Source organism: Lachancea lanzarotensis, scaffold LALA0S06 (assembly GCF_000938715.1).
Source record: "Lachancea lanzarotensis genome assembly LALA0, scaffold LALA0S06, whole genome shotgun sequence".
Taxonomy (NCBI): Eukaryota; Fungi; Ascomycota; class Saccharomycetes; order Saccharomycetales; family Saccharomycetaceae; genus Lachancea; species Lachancea lanzarotensis.
The window spans coordinates 128,048-144,213 of NW_019212884.1; the positions used below are offsets into that span (position 1 = coordinate 128,048).

At 44.8% G+C, this 16,166-nt stretch overlaps 6 protein-coding genes and 2 non-coding genes across 8 annotated transcripts; 4 read left to right on the plus strand and 4 right to left on the minus strand.

The window, feature by feature from the left end:
* Window positions 1-1,199: 1,199 nt before the first annotated feature.
* MHO1 (LALA0S06e01420g1_1) lies at window positions 1,200-2,174 on the minus strand (the record flags this gene model as incomplete). The annotated part of the gene is made up of 1 exon (XM_022771739.1): window positions 1,200-2,174. One exon carries the CDS (start codon window positions 2,172-2,174, stop codon window positions 1,200-1,202), a length of 975 nt encoding a protein of 324 aa, XP_022628912.1.
* Window positions 2,175-2,516: 342 nt separating this feature from the next.
* On the minus strand, window positions 2,517-3,425 carry SUI2 (LALA0S06e01442g1_1; the record flags this gene model as incomplete). The annotated part of the gene is made up of 1 exon (XM_022771740.1): window positions 2,517-3,425. One exon carries the CDS (start codon window positions 3,423-3,425, stop codon window positions 2,517-2,519), a length of 909 nt encoding a protein of 302 aa, XP_022628913.1.
* A 1,644-nt stretch (window positions 3,426-5,069) lies between these two features.
* Window positions 5,070-9,269, minus strand: LALA0_S06e01464g (LALA0S06e01464g1_1; the record flags this gene model as incomplete). Its single annotated transcript, XM_022771741.1, has 1 exon — window positions 5,070-9,269. The coding sequence occupies one exon, from the start codon at window positions 9,267-9,269 to the stop codon at window positions 5,070-5,072; it is 4,200 nt and encodes a 1,399-aa protein (XP_022628914.1).
* A 755-nt stretch (window positions 9,270-10,024) lies between these two features.
* On the plus strand, window positions 10,025-10,125 carry LALA0_S06e01486r. The gene is made up of 2 exons: window positions 10,025-10,061; window positions 10,089-10,125. It is a non-coding gene; the product is annotated as a tRNA-Trp (tRNA).
* Window positions 10,126-10,675: 550 nt separating this feature from the next.
* CRH1 (LALA0S06e01508g1_1) lies at window positions 10,676-12,052 on the plus strand (the record flags this gene model as incomplete). Its single annotated transcript, XM_022771742.1, has 1 exon — window positions 10,676-12,052. One exon carries the CDS (start codon window positions 10,676-10,678, stop codon window positions 12,050-12,052), a length of 1,377 nt encoding a protein of 458 aa, XP_022628915.1.
* A 427-nt stretch (window positions 12,053-12,479) lies between these two features.
* LALA0_S06e01530r lies at window positions 12,480-12,552 on the minus strand. The gene has a single exon. It is a non-coding gene; the product is annotated as a tRNA-Lys (tRNA).
* Window positions 12,553-12,736: 184 nt separating this feature from the next.
* Window positions 12,737-13,204, plus strand: RPC17 (LALA0S06e01552g1_1; the record flags this gene model as incomplete). The annotated part of the gene is made up of 1 exon (XM_022771743.1): window positions 12,737-13,204. The coding sequence occupies one exon, from the start codon at window positions 12,737-12,739 to the stop codon at window positions 13,202-13,204; it is 468 nt and encodes a 155-aa protein (XP_022628916.1).
* A 758-nt stretch (window positions 13,205-13,962) lies between these two features.
* VTC4 (LALA0S06e01574g1_1) lies at window positions 13,963-16,095 on the plus strand (the record flags this gene model as incomplete). Its single annotated transcript, XM_022771745.1, has 1 exon — window positions 13,963-16,095. One exon carries the CDS (start codon window positions 13,963-13,965, stop codon window positions 16,093-16,095), a length of 2,133 nt encoding a protein of 710 aa, XP_022628917.1.
* Window positions 16,096-16,166: the final 71 nt, after the last annotated feature.

The following is a 16,166-nucleotide window of genomic DNA, read 5'->3' on the forward strand; positions in this document are numbered from 1 at the left end:
ATGGATCTCGAACGCATCACAAACTCAATTGCAAGGATCTTGTGGTGCATGTCATATAATCACACACATTTTAGGACTCGCTTGCTAATTCGACTCTGTCGCTTTACCTCACTGGGGTCACAAATACTCACTTTTCGTCGTCGCAGGTGATACACGGCGTTTAACTATGTACGTATCTCGTAGAGAACTGACAAATAGTGACCAATGGCTTCGCACAGCTGCCGTCATGGACAGTTCAATTCTTATGCCATTGAAAATTGCATGGATGCCTCCTGACTTCTCTTGCTTCAGAAAAAGGTGATCTTGCATTTCTGTCACTTTGTAGTAAGCCTGGCGCGCGCCAGGTCACGTGGACGAGAAATCTTAGCGATCCATACAATCCAGTTTCTGGCTCTACTTTGAAAGCTGCGCTCATCGATAACTCTCGTCCCGACGATGTATCTCTTTAAGGGCAGTGCCGCCTTTCTTCCCTTTAGTTTTACTCTCCCATTTATGAGCCGGAATTACGGTTTGTTACAATGTAATTGCGAGACACACTGGGATATTTCTTAGCCGCAACAGCTTTCCTATTGTACCCACGATGGTCCCAAATCTTGATTCTAATTCTTTTCTCATGCTGCGATAAAGCTGTACCATTCGTCTGAATACTGTTTATCCCTATAGCAACAAACAACTAGCTCAGCTCACTTGCCTTTCCTAATCACTATTTTTCTACCGTTCTCTCTTCCCATAGTTTCTAAGTTGACCAAAGACTAAATCTTCCTGCAGCTATCTCTCTTCACATCCAAGATACCATTCGCCATCATTCCACTGTGCATTTCGTCTTCTTTCAACGATTCATCAAATGTATTTCATGCCATACGCACTCCCAGTAACATTGTCAACAGCACTCCTCCCGCCCTCCCAGCACATGCACCATAGCTGTCCTCTCAACATTTCACTTCATTTTAAAGGTACCTTTGCAACATCAATGAGAGTGCGAAGGCATGATCCACACCCTCCACCCGGTCTGTGTGTATTCTTTTCTCGAGGTCATCGCATCACTAAAAAGAAAGCCAAGAGCGGTTTTTTGCGCTACGCTGGGCCCGAATTATCTCACAAGCCGCTGAACTACAGGCCGTCATTACACCATCAATTTTCCATCAGCATTGTTATTCAAATTCCTTTTTGCACATATGTAGACTACCCGGTAATACCCATTAAATTCTGCAGTATCCTGCACCGTAGCTCACGCTCGAATCCATCACGCTGCTTACTTGACTCGACTGTGAATAACCAGGCCATTCGAATTGGACCTTGGAACTTTTGTCCTGGCTCAGTGCGCATAACATTACACCGATAGGCTTTTCACCACATACTGTGTTTCCTGTCACCTCTAAGTAGTGCTTCCATAGGTCGTATTTGTCGTGCGGTTTCTCTTGCGATAAAATGGACATTGCAAACTTGTCCAAGATCTCGATGCTCTTCCAGATAGGTACCTGATGGTGCGATAGCTTACTCCGAGCCGTGAGCGATTCAATCTCTGTGTCTTCCGCCAGGGCCTCTTGAACTTCGTTGACGTCACCTACGTAGCCGGTAAAGTTGAAACGACGTCCCCAATGGCAGAAATCAGAGCTCACGATAAACGCATTAGTTGGATCCTTGACGAATTCGCTCAAAATTTTGCCCAATCGATAGTCCACACGAGCCGAGTTGTGAGATACCATGATGGGCACCACCGTGACGCTTTTCGGATCAATTTTACGTTTCTGCAAAGTTGCGTGTAACATGGGATACTGCATTTCCAATGAATGCTCATCGCAGTCAACTTCAGGATCCATCAATTCAAATCCCTCATGTTGCTGTACCAGGGCACTCACAGTAGCCGTATCTACAACTAGAGACCCGGCTGGCGTTGACAATTCACTAAATCCACTCAACAATCCCTTATTTTTGAAGTATATATGGTGCGATGGGCCCAAGATAAAGATTCGTTTCACTCCAAACAAGTCCAAAGCCCCGTAAGCTTTGCCCATCGTGCTACCACAATACGTATAGCCAGCATGTGGCGATATAACCACTCTGGCACCACTGACCACATCGTTGGAGCCCAAAAACTGCAAGAGTTGTGAAGATAGTTTCTCCGCATCAGAGCTGTACCAGGAACCACTGTGGGTCGCTGGACGAATATTCATGGCAAACAGGTCTCGATCAAGAAGATTGAACTGCGTTTAAATGTTAGTTATTAAGGCTATGACTCCTGCTTCAGTTTTCCTTAAAGTTGATCGATGCTGTACAGTAAGAGCCCTTTTATACTTTATATACAATTTCATATAGCACCGCCAGATTAAAAGGGCACAGTAGAAATCAAGGCAAAGACAAGGAGAAACAGTGACCTGTAGACTCCGCAGTATGTGCAAAAGAAGCGCCGGGTCGTAAGGCAGCTTCGAGGTAAATGTGAGCACGAGAGAGAGCCTGTAAAGCGAGTTAGGATGCAATTTGTTAAAAAATTCGAGTTTTCGGAAAGAGAATGAACCTTACTCGTGGTCCGACTCGTCTTCCTCGGAGTCGGAGTTGTCTTCGAGGGCTTTGTTTTCCAATAGGGCCTGTAGTTCGGCATCTTCAGTGGCAGTGACTGCCTTGGGTGCCATGGTGGTGTTGCAGAAACCGTCGTTGACGGAAATCACTTCTGCGATCTTGGCAATCGCTTGCTCAAGTAGCTCGATACCTTGCTGTTTCTCAAGAGCCTGGGTGGTCAACACGTATAGTGGAGCAGCGACCAATTTCACGCGGATCTGCATCTGTTCTGTGGATAGGTCCTCTGCGGCGCGAAGAGCCGATTTGATGGCATCAATACCTTCGTAGCTGAAACACGACACTTCGATGTCAGCACGGATCTTGACGGCCTGTGGGGTTAGTCTACGCGAGATGTACAAACGTAGTTCCTGGAAAATCTCTGGGCTGGGGGGTTCAAGGCCCTCGAACACGGTTTCGTCGACGATAGAGAGCTTGAAGGCGTCGTAAGCATGGCCGTACTTTCGACTCAAGGGCCATGCCACGGTCTGGTACAGCTGTTCCACGGGGAAATTGAACTTTTCAGCACAATGTCTGACGATAGAATGGACGGCTTTGGATTTTTGGTAGCGTTCTTCACACTTGATGATGTCTTCGGACGAAACACGACGTTTGGACAAATCGATGTAACCCTTTTCCTTGTCTACACGCAGAACGACCACAACCTCGTTTCTACCCACACGGATCAGTTTCTGGATCGATCTGATACGTCTTCTTGAAAGTTCACTCAGCAGTACCATACCTTCGATGTTGTCGTATTCCAGTAGTTTGACGTACGCACCCATTTCTGCGATTTGCTGCACATTCACCATCACCACATCGTCCACTTCTGGGTATTTGTTCTCGTAAAAACGGCAATTGGATGTCGACATCTTGTCAAAAATTCAGCTTCAAAGGTTGAATATCTTTAGTTAATTCCCGGCGTCTTTGGTCTTGTTTGAAAGCTAAAAACTCGTGTTTTCCGCTCTTTAATGCTCGAAATAAACCGCCACGTTAATAGTTGTTTCAATTGCTCTTGAATGACTCGATTATTCCCACGATCTTTGGCTAGATTCTAGCTTTCTTAGCTCTCTTTAAAAGAAAATTTTTTATACTTTCTTTGAATTGAAGGTACTCACTCACATTTGGAAAGGTATTCACAGCGATCAACAGTCACATGTTGGGCGTCTAAGGTGAATAGATGAGGTGGATAGCCGTCTTGACAAGCCCAAAGAGTGGTGAAATGGGTGAATGGTGGGAGGTCTTGGGTGAACTGGAAGCAGCAAAGCTGGAGGCAGCGAAACTGAGGACTTTCCGGAATGTCATTAGGTATTGTTGAGATAAAACAAGTCAGAGTTAGCGTCGTGCTGGACCGGTTGCGGATGAGAGTGGTAAGTTCGTCGCAGCATTTTTCGAATATACTTCTTAGCTCAAAACGCATTTGGCTTAATTGGAAAAGAAGCAGCATTGACGAGCATTAAGGAATGTATTTTGAGCTCGTCAAGGGTTACAGATAGCATCTCAGTAGCCTTATGCTGGCTTCAATAACTGAAATTAGAAACAGCTTTTCTCTCGCAGACGAGTTTTGGAAAACAACTTGTCTCTCTTGCCAAAAGCTCGGAACCATATGCAACGATCTCATCCTATTTGTCAAAATCACCGCCTCACTACTTTTTGCTTTAAAACCACTTTACCGTTCTAGCATCTTGTGCACCTGGGTATTACATCCTTCATCAAAATGCCTTTAAACCCCCACGGACATGGAACACAAGTTTGCCAGTAGGTTCTTGAGGGTTGAGGAATGACAAGCTTTTTGAGGTCTTCGCCTGAAATGACTGGACCCTTGTATATCAGTCCCGTCCTGATCCCGTTGAGCCAAGTTTTCAAAGGTCTTGCTTTACGTGTCTCGATAGGGGTATATTCAGTCCTATTTTAATTCTGCGATTTCTTGATAAAGGGTTCTTATGCCATATTTCCCAGGTTTTCAGGACCTTCACAGCTTTGAGATTCAATTTAAACTATTGTCTCGGCCCCGATTCCTATTCCTTATAGGCAAACAACACCATCAGCTCCTTTTACCATTATTGAATCAATTTCTGCGCTGAAAACGGCTTAAAACGCATAGAACACGCATTCACACTTGGAGCATGTTTATAACTGATGAATAATTCACCAAAGCACACACTTCTAAGCCATTTTCCGCTCGTTCAAAGCTGTTTGTTCTTGCCAAGTTTCTGTTTAGCCGCTGAAACAGATATTCACTCTACATATAATTCATTTATTCGTTTCGTATCTTGTGATTCAAAGTTATAAGGTCACGGGGTGAGAAATAATCACGTGTTCTTTGATTCAAGCTGCAACTCTCCATGAACAAAGCTTACGATTCAGAGGTAACCGCTTTCCATATCCTGTTCTTTCTTTACATTCAATTTCAGCCGGTGAGGCTGTACTCATTTCCGTTAAATTAGTCTATTGTAGCCCATACCTCGAATATCACTCTCGAATAACACTGTCACGCCGTTTTGACAACCGGCCAACTATACGTACTTCGTAAAATCAAGGAAATCTTGGGTGAATCGCTGCGGACCATCAGTATCGCCTAGTTTTTCTCTTATTCCTTGCAAATATTGAGCTCTCCGGGCCCAGGTAGTGCAAACCTCAGGAGCAGTTGCCGCAAACCAGTTTGCAGCAAATGTGTCAGCTATAATGGATACTTGGCGGATGTATTTAGCCAAATTCAAAGAGGTCATTATTTTGAAATGTGACGTAGAGAAGAAAGCAGGAACACCAGATTTCCTGTACATGCGAACTTTGAACAATTCGCTTTGGCCCTCTCCAAGAGGGTTGATCACGATGTTGATGAAGTTGAACTGACTCTTGATGATATTGAAATCAAACCCCGGACGACCAGACTCATCATAGAAAATGCTCACGAAATCGTTGCCCACATGTCTCTTCTTCAAAGAAAATTGTTCATCGTTTGGACTGTTGGGCATCAGTGTAATTGTGTGGAATACCAACTGAGTTTTTTCATCCCCCCAAACCAAGGCATAACGGCCGTCCGTCTCGGGCTCTAAACCTCCCAAATAAATATTATTAGAGGCGTCAAGCTTTATAAGCTGGCCCAATCTTGACAAAAAAGTTTTGTACTGCAACGAGCCAGACGTATTAGCGAGGATTTCAGATTCCTCGCACTGTTGAGGTCCCACGTACAATAAACCTATCTTGTGAAAATCTCTGTAGGGAATTCTGTCAAAGAGCTGGATTGATCTGGCAATCGGCCCGGTGTCAGGCACCCTCAGCGGTGCTTCGGTAAATGAGCTAAGGCGCATCAGAGTATACCCAGCAGTAAACAAAGATTCCTCCGAGTCTGCGTGTCCGGTTTCTATCGCATCCTCAGGCCCGATAGAAAAAATGTCGTAGGTAGTTGGGATGTCAGAGCGAACCAATCGTGATTCGACTGTTTCAGCTCCAGAGCTGCTTCTTATTGTTACGATAGAGTCACCCGTCTGTTTATGAGTCTCAATCGCTAAGATTTTATTATGCACAATCCAAGTACCGAAACTGAATTTATCATCTTCTTCATGAGATCTTTCGTTGATCGCTCTTGAATATAGCGTAGCATCGTTGCGGGATGTAGTGAAACGTGCCACTAGATCCAAATAAGCATATGCGTCAAAATCAAATCCGTCACCATCGGCGATGATTGATTTCAAGTTTTTCACTACGAACGGAGCCAGCTCCGTTCGATTGGGTAAACTCATCCTCAAATACCAGTTCGAAATGACCTTATAGGCCAACGTTAGGAAGAAATGTGCCACAGACGGTGTTATAGTGAACGATAAACTAGAAGGCGAGAATTCCGCGTCCTGTTCAGCGTATGATATGTTCTGTTCAACGTTTTTGATTTGCGCCCTCTTTTTCAAATCTTTCGAGCTTTCAATAAGTTTGAATGCAATGGCAAACACTCGTTTGAACTCGTCAAGTGTCAAATGAGAAATAATGGTTGGCGTGTCCGACAAAGCCAAAAGGAACTCCAAAATTGCAGGTGTACTGAAGGGACTAGTGATTCTTGTCTGGAGTTGGACGAGAATCGGGGTTAAAAAGCGCTTCAATGAAGCCGGAATTTCATGTGAACAGATAGTAAGAAGGTTCAAAGAAGGAGTTAAAGTTTTTTCAGTGGCTTGCATTCCATGATGCAACGAGTCCGTAATTTCATCTGCGAAACTTTTGGGCGCAAATCGGTGATACCCTAGAATTGAAGAAAGGCTTCTGATATACGCGACATGCAGATCGTCAGTATACAGAGATTTAGGAATTTTCACTTTTCGACCCACACCATGTTTAAGGTTATTACAGATTACCTCTTGATAACGTCTTGCCATATCGTCAATAGCCCTCAGTGATATCAAATTTGCAAATTGGGGGCACATGTATGCCAGAACGTATGAGTACACTTCCCAGTCGAAAGGTTTCTCTAATGTAAGAATGGCAACTGATAGCCACAATCGTATGTTTATTTTTGACGATCTCAATACTGTTTCCTCTCTTTCAAACTTTGGAAGCACAGCATTTTGGGTAAAGCATTTCTGTTGTGCTTCATGCAGATAGTATATGTCCTCTGGAAACGACCACTTTGAATCTTCGCAGAATGCACCAAATTTGGAGTTTTTTCCTAAAGCTGTAGAGATACCCTCGATTTCTATGACCTCTGCCATTACGACGTCATCAACACCACGACACTGAATCTTTGTCAAGACTTTTGCAGGAATGAGATATAAGTCGGTATCTTCCATTCGATAAGCATATTCAACAGCCTGAATTAGAATGCGGTAAAAGCATGCGAATAGGTCGGTTGGACTGCATGCAATGCTCCACGTTGCCAAGTCTGCTGAAGCCTGCGCAAGTAATAATTGTTTATTACGCGGCCATTTCGAGCCTGAAGGGGAACTTAGTGGGAAATGAATACCGCTGGAACGTCTCCTACTGGAGCCTACCGTGAAAACCGGGTTCATTATTTTATCGTTAAAAAGTTCAACGATGTAAGCCGGTAAGAATTTGCAGGTACTTGAATAAAGATCTATCAAGTTGACCACAACGTTTTCATTCTCTTCTGTCTCCAAAGTAGAAAGCAGCTGCTGTAAAACCTGGACGGATCGATTCTTAGTATTTTCGTCTTGATGGAAGGCTTCTTTAGCAGCTTTTCTGATAAGCACCAGAACCTGACATCTTATTGCCGACAAATTGTGAGGTTCATAAAACTTGGAAATAACAGCAGTAAAGAACAGTTCGCATTTAACTGCTTCTTCTATGTTTTGATCTAGAAACTCAAGGAATTGTCCGGCCAGCGCAACGTCCAGTAAGTCGCAGTAATCGAACAAGAAAGATATCGCTCGTGACAAGTCGTTGTAGCCCAAGTACAGCTTCTTGTTGGTAGCCAATAATTTAACCAACCTTTCAAAAATTGAATGAATGCGTCTTTTGCTAGGATTGCTCAAATCTTCAGTCTTCAGTATCGATCTCAATAATCTGAAAACTCCGCCATCGGCTTGGTTTGGAACAGTATGACTCCAGAACGATGAGTAATTCTTCATGTACGTTAAAAAATCATCAGATTGTAGAAGATGCATGAGCGCTCCTAACAATAAGAAGCTTACGTGCTCGATGCTGTCTTTATGCTCATACAGAGAGTTCATAAGCACAGTCAGAAGCTGGCCCACAGTTTCCGCCGGTGCTTCATGGTGGTTCCATAACTGTTTGAATTGCTTATCAGTCAGAAGCTCTATGAGCAAAACGAAATATCCAACTCGGTTATTGTTGGTATGGTTAAATTGCAGAAACGCCCTAAGTAAATCGTGTGCATTGCGTCCAAGGAAAAGAAGGTTTAATGTCGGTTCGAGTGACTCTCTTACATGATCCTCGCGACCCTGTAGTTCCACTAGTAAAGTTACCTCTCTAGAAACCAAATCCTTAGAACCTACTGGAATATTATGCGTACCGATAGCGAGGCCTTGTAAAGAAGCTCGTCGCACATCGTCCTGTGAGGACTTATTAGCTATTTGCGCGATTTGTTCCAGTGAGTCTGTACCTAGGGAAACACCACTTTCTAGGCATTTTGACACAAACTCCAGAATTTTGGTGGTGGTCGCCGGTCCGTACAGATCTCTTGTCGCTAGACGAGCTAAAGTATTCTTCAAAAACTCGCCCAACCCACTAACATCGCCCTGGGGTGTAAGAAGTGAATATAGTTTCGTACCTCCGCTAGTCAGAATGGAAAGACAATCGACAAAAACATTGAGTTCTGCTTCTGTTTCTTCACATTCCCAGAAGTTGGAGCTCATCAAACTGTGATAAAACGCCAACACCAACGTACCGTTCATATTTGGTGCAAGACGCTCTAAACAGGAGCGCAAAAGCTTCAAAGCTACTTCACGAACGTCGTGAGACACATTTCTTTCCACAAGGTCATTTGCCCCATTCCAAACCTTAAGAACAGACTCCGCTGGGAAGTCCTTAATGACGTCCAAAATTTCGGTTGCAGTGTCCTTTCGAGCGTCATACCCACGATCCTTGTTTGAGAGCCGAGCTATAAGATCTGGTGCGCTGGATGGCTCTGTTGCGCCGTCTTGTTCCTCAATGGTGATATTAGCGGCTGGTCCAAAAGTGATGGCCAAACTTCGCAAAAGTCCGTTTTTGAGCCCTCTTGAGCCGGATTTATAAATCAAAGCCGGAGCCATAGCTCGTTTGCAGCCTGGGATATGAGTGACAGGGCCTTTCTCCCCCTTAATGCGTAGTTTTTCAAGCTTTTACGGTCGTCCGATGGCCTGCTTGATTTTTCAATGTAGTGAAAACTAGGTAATATTAGCGTCACCAGGAACTCTATTGGTATAGGTAAAGAGACCCTGGTGCGAGGAAACAGGATAGTTGCCGATGAAGTTAAGCCTGTAATTTGGATGAATTGAGGGGTGTGTTGAATGTAGTAGAAGCTACGGTTTAGTGATAGCAAGATGGAAATCTGCATTTATATGCGTGCGATGGTGAGATTACGTGTGATGAAAGAAGAGCTATCGTTCTGAAGTTTTGGTAGCAGCTCAGAAAAAGGGAATATGCATATGCTGGGAATAAAAGTCTCTAAATACCCTGTCTGTAAAGTAAAAAGCTATTGTAAACTCTTCAAAGCCAGTTGCGCTAGTGGTCTCAGTTGCTCAAAGTCCGAACCTCCAGTCGATTATCTACACATTCCTCTACTTGCTGGCTGAAACCTAAGTAGCTGGCACCCGAAACCAATAAATCAACAGGCCAAACTTGTTTCAACTCTTGAATCCCGAACACTCACCAGCAAGCCAAACTTCCTTTCACCAAGGTACGAACACCAATCTCTGAACCTTTTCCATAGCTCTTCGCCCCCATTGCAAACCACTATTCACCTAGCAGTCATCTGACCAACAGCTTTAGGTATAGCTCAGTTTTTCTTCCTCTTATTTCACGAAATGAAGCGGTGGCTCAATGGTAGAGCTTTCGACTCCAGTTAAATTCTGGTTTATACGGAAAATTGCAATCGAAGGGTTGCAGGTTCAATTCCTGTCCGTTTCATTTTTAAAAAATTAATTTTTTGGATTCTAAAAATACACCGTTGACACCAGCCTTGTCGCGAAATTGTACGTCGTATGCATTTATTGCCTGTTTAGGAGATCCGGTTTCCGCATTGGGAATTCTTTTCGCACCCAACGCAGGCAAATACATTACCCGATTCGGCAAGATATCCTCGAAGGCTGGTTGAATCTCATCTCGAGACAGGGACACGGTAAAATGTAGCATTCCCACTGCGGTCATCTCTAGCCATAACCACGAAACGCTTCTATAATTAATCCATCTCCTAATACCCGCCCTTCACTTCATACAGTTCGCGCGCTACCAGTAACTCCGTCACGAAATTGGTGCCATGGACACGAACGGTAGGTGAGACAGCGAAAAAAATTCGCGATGCTGGGTTTTGCATGGAGTGATCAAAACAGTGTATATATATTGATGAAAGTAACATCCCAATGCAAGCAGTTTTGATGATCCCATTTCCTCTTCCTTTTCCCAGTACCTAGGTTTTTCTTTAAGCTTCGCTGTCTACTACCCATTAATTAGCGAAATAATGGCCTTTTTGAAAAGCGTTCTGCTAGCACTTTCAGCAGCCTCGGCTCTTGCAGAGTCCTCTAGCACTGCCGCCAGTTGCAACCCAATTAAGACATCTGGATGCTCGCCAGACCCAGCTTTGGGATCCTCTTTTGCCGAATCGTTCACCTCTGAATCCGAGCATTTCCACAAGCTGCAATATGCCACAGGCCAAATCAATTACACCGATGAAGGCATGGCTATGACCATCAACAAGCGTTTCGACAACCCCAGTCTCAGATCGAACTTCTACCTGATGTTCGGTAAGGTCGAGGTCGAATTCAAAGCCGCTGCAGGCCAAGGTATCATTTCGTCTTTTTACCTGCAAAGTGACGATCTGGACGAAATCGATTTGGAATGGACCGGAGGTGACACCACACAGTTCCAATCCAACTATTTCTCCAAAGGTGACACAACAACGTGGGACAGAGGCGCCTTCCACGGCGTGGACGCCCCACAAGAAAAATTCCACAACTACACAGTCGACTGGGCCATGGACAAGACCGTTTGGTACCTAGATGGCGCTCCCGTGAGAACATTGACAAACGATTCTAGCGAGGGCTACCCACAATCCCCTATGTACGTCATGATGGGCTGCTGGGCCGGTGGTGATCCTGACAACCAGCCAGGTACCATTGAGTGGGCTGGAGGTCTCACTGACTACACCAAGGCACCTTTCACCATGTACATCAAACGTGTGGTCATCACCGACTACTCAACTGGTGAGCAATACTCTTACAACGGCCAATCCGGAAGCTGGGAATCTATTGAGGCCAAGAACGGTGAAGTTTACGGCAGATACCAAGAGGCACAGAATGATTTCTCGTCTTTGACCAATGGTCAGGCCATTAGCAGCTCGAGCTCTGCCTCAAGTGCCAGCTCTAGTGCTTCTTCTAGTGCCAGCTCTAGTGCCAGCTCTAGCGCTTCCACCAGTGCTTCCACCAGTGCTTCCTCCAGTGCTTCCTCCAGTGCTTCCTCCAGTGCTTCCTCTAGCGCTTTCTCCAGTGCTAACTCGACTGTCTCTTCTAGCGCTCCTTACAGCACTCTTTCAAACTCCACCTCCATCCTCTCCCCATCCACTGTCTCTGTCAGCTCTGTCAGCTCTGGATCTTCAGAGTCTGCTTCTGCAATTTCAAAGTCTGCAAGCGCTTCCATCAAACCACAGAGTTTGACTACTTCTGCTGAAGCCGCTGCTGTGACTTCATCTGCTGCAGGATCCAAATCTTCTGCCAACTCGACCTCAACTGTTTCGTCTGCTAGTAGCTCTTATTCTGTTCGCGTAAACACGACCAATGGAGCATACGCTATGAAAATGAGTCTACCAGCTCTCTTTGCAGCTGTCGCATTCCTAATATAATCAAACCCCTCTTTGCATATAGGTATATGGATACTTGAATAACATAGCATTTCCACGTATCATAACTTTGAACCAGGGTCAAGCAGATTTTTTAGAAGACTGGGATACAATTGCTACTGATACCGCGTATTTCAACAAAGCTCAAGTGATTCTATTTACTTACAGGACAAAGCATGTTTCGAGCGCTTCGAACAAATCAAAATGCTGATGAAGTTATTTCTGTCACTCGAAACCTTTCATACATAAGCAAATACATCAAAAAATCAACAGCGAAAGCCATTGTCAAATAAGCATATGCATCTTCATCATTGACATTTTTCGTGGGCTCAAGCAACGACGGGTACTCTTCCTAAAGTATATGTTTCATATCCGAACTTTAACTTTTAACTGACGTTCCTTCATCATAATATCAAAATTCCAAAAAATAAGCCCTGTAGGGGGCTCGAACCCCTAACCTTATGATTAAGAGTCATACGCGCTACCGATTGCGCCAACAAGGCCCTTATTTATTGAAATTTTAGTAAGTCAATTTTAGTATAGTGGGAAAGCAACGATCTTCTGACTATCGTCAATTTCGTACACATTGAATATTTTCTAGATTGGTTAGCGATGAGCATCGCACTACAGATCGCTGATAAAAACGGCAAGAAACTGATCTACAGGTATTCTAGCTTCACAATCATCATGAAAATCGACACGGTACGAGACGCATTCATAAGTGATTACGAAGTTTTGCAGTTTTTGGCGCAGTTAGAACGCAGACACGACTGGAGTTCTAACAGCGATGATGTGGACATGACCGACAAAAAACGTAAGCGTAGACCGTATAACCATCCAGAATTACAAGCGATCACGAGAGACACAATCCGATATCTTTCGGAGGCAAAAGGGACTGGTGATGGCGATGGTACGGAAGAAGAAGGTGCGAAAAAGGAAGCCAAGTCCCCTCTAACGAGACTCAACGATACAAAGTTTTCCGCGCTAATGGGCGTGCTAAATGAATTCTCGCTGTTCAAAGCCGAGAAGTTGCAGATCGTGAACCAGATGCCGTTGAATCTGGTGCATTTGTACTCGATAGTGGAAGAATGCGATTCGCGATTCACCCCGGAAGAAACTGAAAGAATTATAGGTGCGATCCAGGAGTGCTGCTGATTTTGGAGGGAAGAATTTCAGATAGGATTGCACCATTTGGGAGCAAGCGTGTGGGTGTTTATGTTTCGCGACAGTACGTTCAGAGTGATACTGGGTTAGACATTGCAGGCGCACGTCATGATCCTGGCACTATCAATGAGAATTGGCATCGAAACAAACTACTGAGCCAGGGAGCTTTCCGATTAAAAAGCTCACTGCACTCGACAGCCCCTGCGTTCGACCGTCATTGCATTGCAGCACACACATACGTTGCTATACATGCATATTTCGGCCTTCTGGGCCGCAGCACAATCATGAAAATCCCTTGAAACGATTTGAAGCTTCCATAGACCTTTCAAAGCTCACATCCAATCCCAAGACCCTGACTATCGTATCGTGTCGTTGTTTTCTTGGAACTTTTAAGATGTCACGTGCTCTTTATCCACACACGTGATACGATTTTTACCGCACGTGCCTCGTGCTATCGTCTAATATAATAAGCCAATAGATATATTAATTTCAAAAATGGCCCTCTCTGCATCTAACTATAAAAGGAAGAGAGTTTTGAAAGCGTCTACATCAAAAGAGTCCATCCCAAACGAATCCTATTTGTTATTTAACGGTTTAGTGTCGTCTGCCAGCCCTTTTTAGACACCGTAGTTGGATTTGGCTTGCGAAATAGTGCGGTTCAAGAACTTTCGGCGTCTTTTTTTGGTCAATTTTAAGCTCGGCCTTTTTGCCAAGACATTGGAATTTTTAAATAAGACAATCGGGTCAAGATGAAGTTCGGAGAACAGCTCAATAGGGCGCTTATCAGAGAATACAGCTACTACTACATCTGTTACGACGATCTCAAAAACGATCTGGAAGAAAATTTGGAGTCAAACGGTCAAGTATGGAGTGAGACGTTGGAAACGCAGTTTTTGGAATCCTTGGAACTGGAATTGGACAAAGTTTACACTTTTTGCAAAGTCAAGCACAACGAGGTCGTAAGAAGAGTCAAAGAGGCTCAGGAACAAGTACACTCGACTGTGCGGGCTTTGGACTCGAATGTGCCCCCATCGGAGCTGGACTTCGAGATTCTGGAAGAAGAGCTATCGGACATTATCGCCGATGTGCACGACCTCGCCAAGTTCTCAAGACTCAACTACACCGGGTTCCAGAAAATCATCAAAAAACACGACAAAAAGACCAAATTCATTTTGAGACCTGTTTTCCAAGTTCGTTTGGACTCTAAGCCATTTTTCAAAGAAAATTACGACGATTTAGTGGTGAAAATCTCGCAACTCTACGATTTGGTCAGAACCCGTGGAAACCCAATCAGAGGTGACGCCGCCTCGGGTGGTAAACAGCAAAATTTCGTTAGGCAGACCACCAAATACTGGGTCCACCCGGACAATATCACAGAGCTCAAACTGATTATCTTGAAGCATTTGCCCGTTTTGGTGTTCAACAGCAACAAAGAGTTTGAAGCTGAGGACTCTGCCATCACTTCCATCTACTACGATAATGAGGATTTGGATCTATACTATGGTCGTCTAAGAAAAGATGAAGGCGCCGAGGCTCACCGTCTAAGATGGTACGGAGGAATGGGTTCTGACACGATTTTTGTCGAGCGGAAAACTCACAGAGAAGACTGGACAGGTGAAAAGTCCGTGAAGGCCAGATTTGCGTTGAAAGAGCGTTACATCAACGAGTTCTTGCACGGTAAGTACACTGTGGAACAAGCGTTTGCCAAAATGCGCAAAGACGGTAAGAAGAGTTTGAAAGAAATCGAAAACTTGGAGGCTTTGGCCACTGAAGTCCAATACACTATGTTGAAGAAGAAATTGCGGCCTGTTGTGCGTTCTTTCTACAACAGAACCGCTTTCCAGCTTCCTGGTGACGCCCGTGTGCGTATTTCGTTAGATACAGAATTGACCATGGTTAGAGAAGACAACTTTGATGGTCATAACAGAACCAACAACAATTGGAGACGTATGGATATCGGCGTTGATTGGCCATTCTCGCAATTGCCCGAAAAGGATGTTTGCAGATTCCCTTATGCCGTCCTGGAAGTCAAGCTGCAGACCCAATTGGGCCAGGAACCACCTGCTTGGGTTCGTGAATTGGTCGGATCTCACTTGGTAGAACCCGTCCCCAAGTTCTCCAAGTTCATTCACGGTGTGGCTTCATTGTTGGGCGATAAAACTGACTCAATTCCGTTCTGGCTACCGCAGATGGATGTGGATATCAGAAAGCCCGCTATCCCAACTCATATCAACATCAGCAGACCTGGTCGTGACGAAAACGATTCCGACGATGACATTTACGAGAGCCAGTCGCATCCTAACGGTAACTTGCTTGATGTGGAAGAAAGCGTGGGCTACGGCGCCATTGCGGGCGCTGACCACACTGCGCCACATGCTGGAACTAGGCCTAATGCTGCACGCAAGACCCCCCAAACTTCCTCCAACCCAATATTACGTGTGTACCGTCAGGCCTACGCAGCTATGGACCACTATCTGCACGGCGATCAGATCACCAAAGTGCCCGAAGGCACAGTTTTCGACACCCAGGTTTCTGCTCCTCCAGGCAAGACCATCTGCGTGCCCGTGAGAGTCGAGCCCAAAGTATATTTTGCCACGGAAAGAACCTTTTTATCCTGGTTGTCTATCGGACTGACCCTAAACGCTGTGGCCATTTCCATGCTCAACTACGGTACTGATGCCACGATGGTTGCTTCTGTCGGATTTTTCCTTACTGCTCTGGTCACCATCATCTACAATGGTTACGTCTATTGCAAAAGAGTCGTCAACATCCGTATGAAGCATGCTGTCGACTACCAGGATAAGATTGGACCCCCATTGGTGTGCGGTTTCCTGGTATTATCAACACTTTTCAGTTTTTACTGCAAGTGGGCAGACTACTGATGTCTTTACAGTCCCACAAATCTTCAAAACAAGCTGCCACCGCGCTAGCATTGTAAACCAAATACTAATCA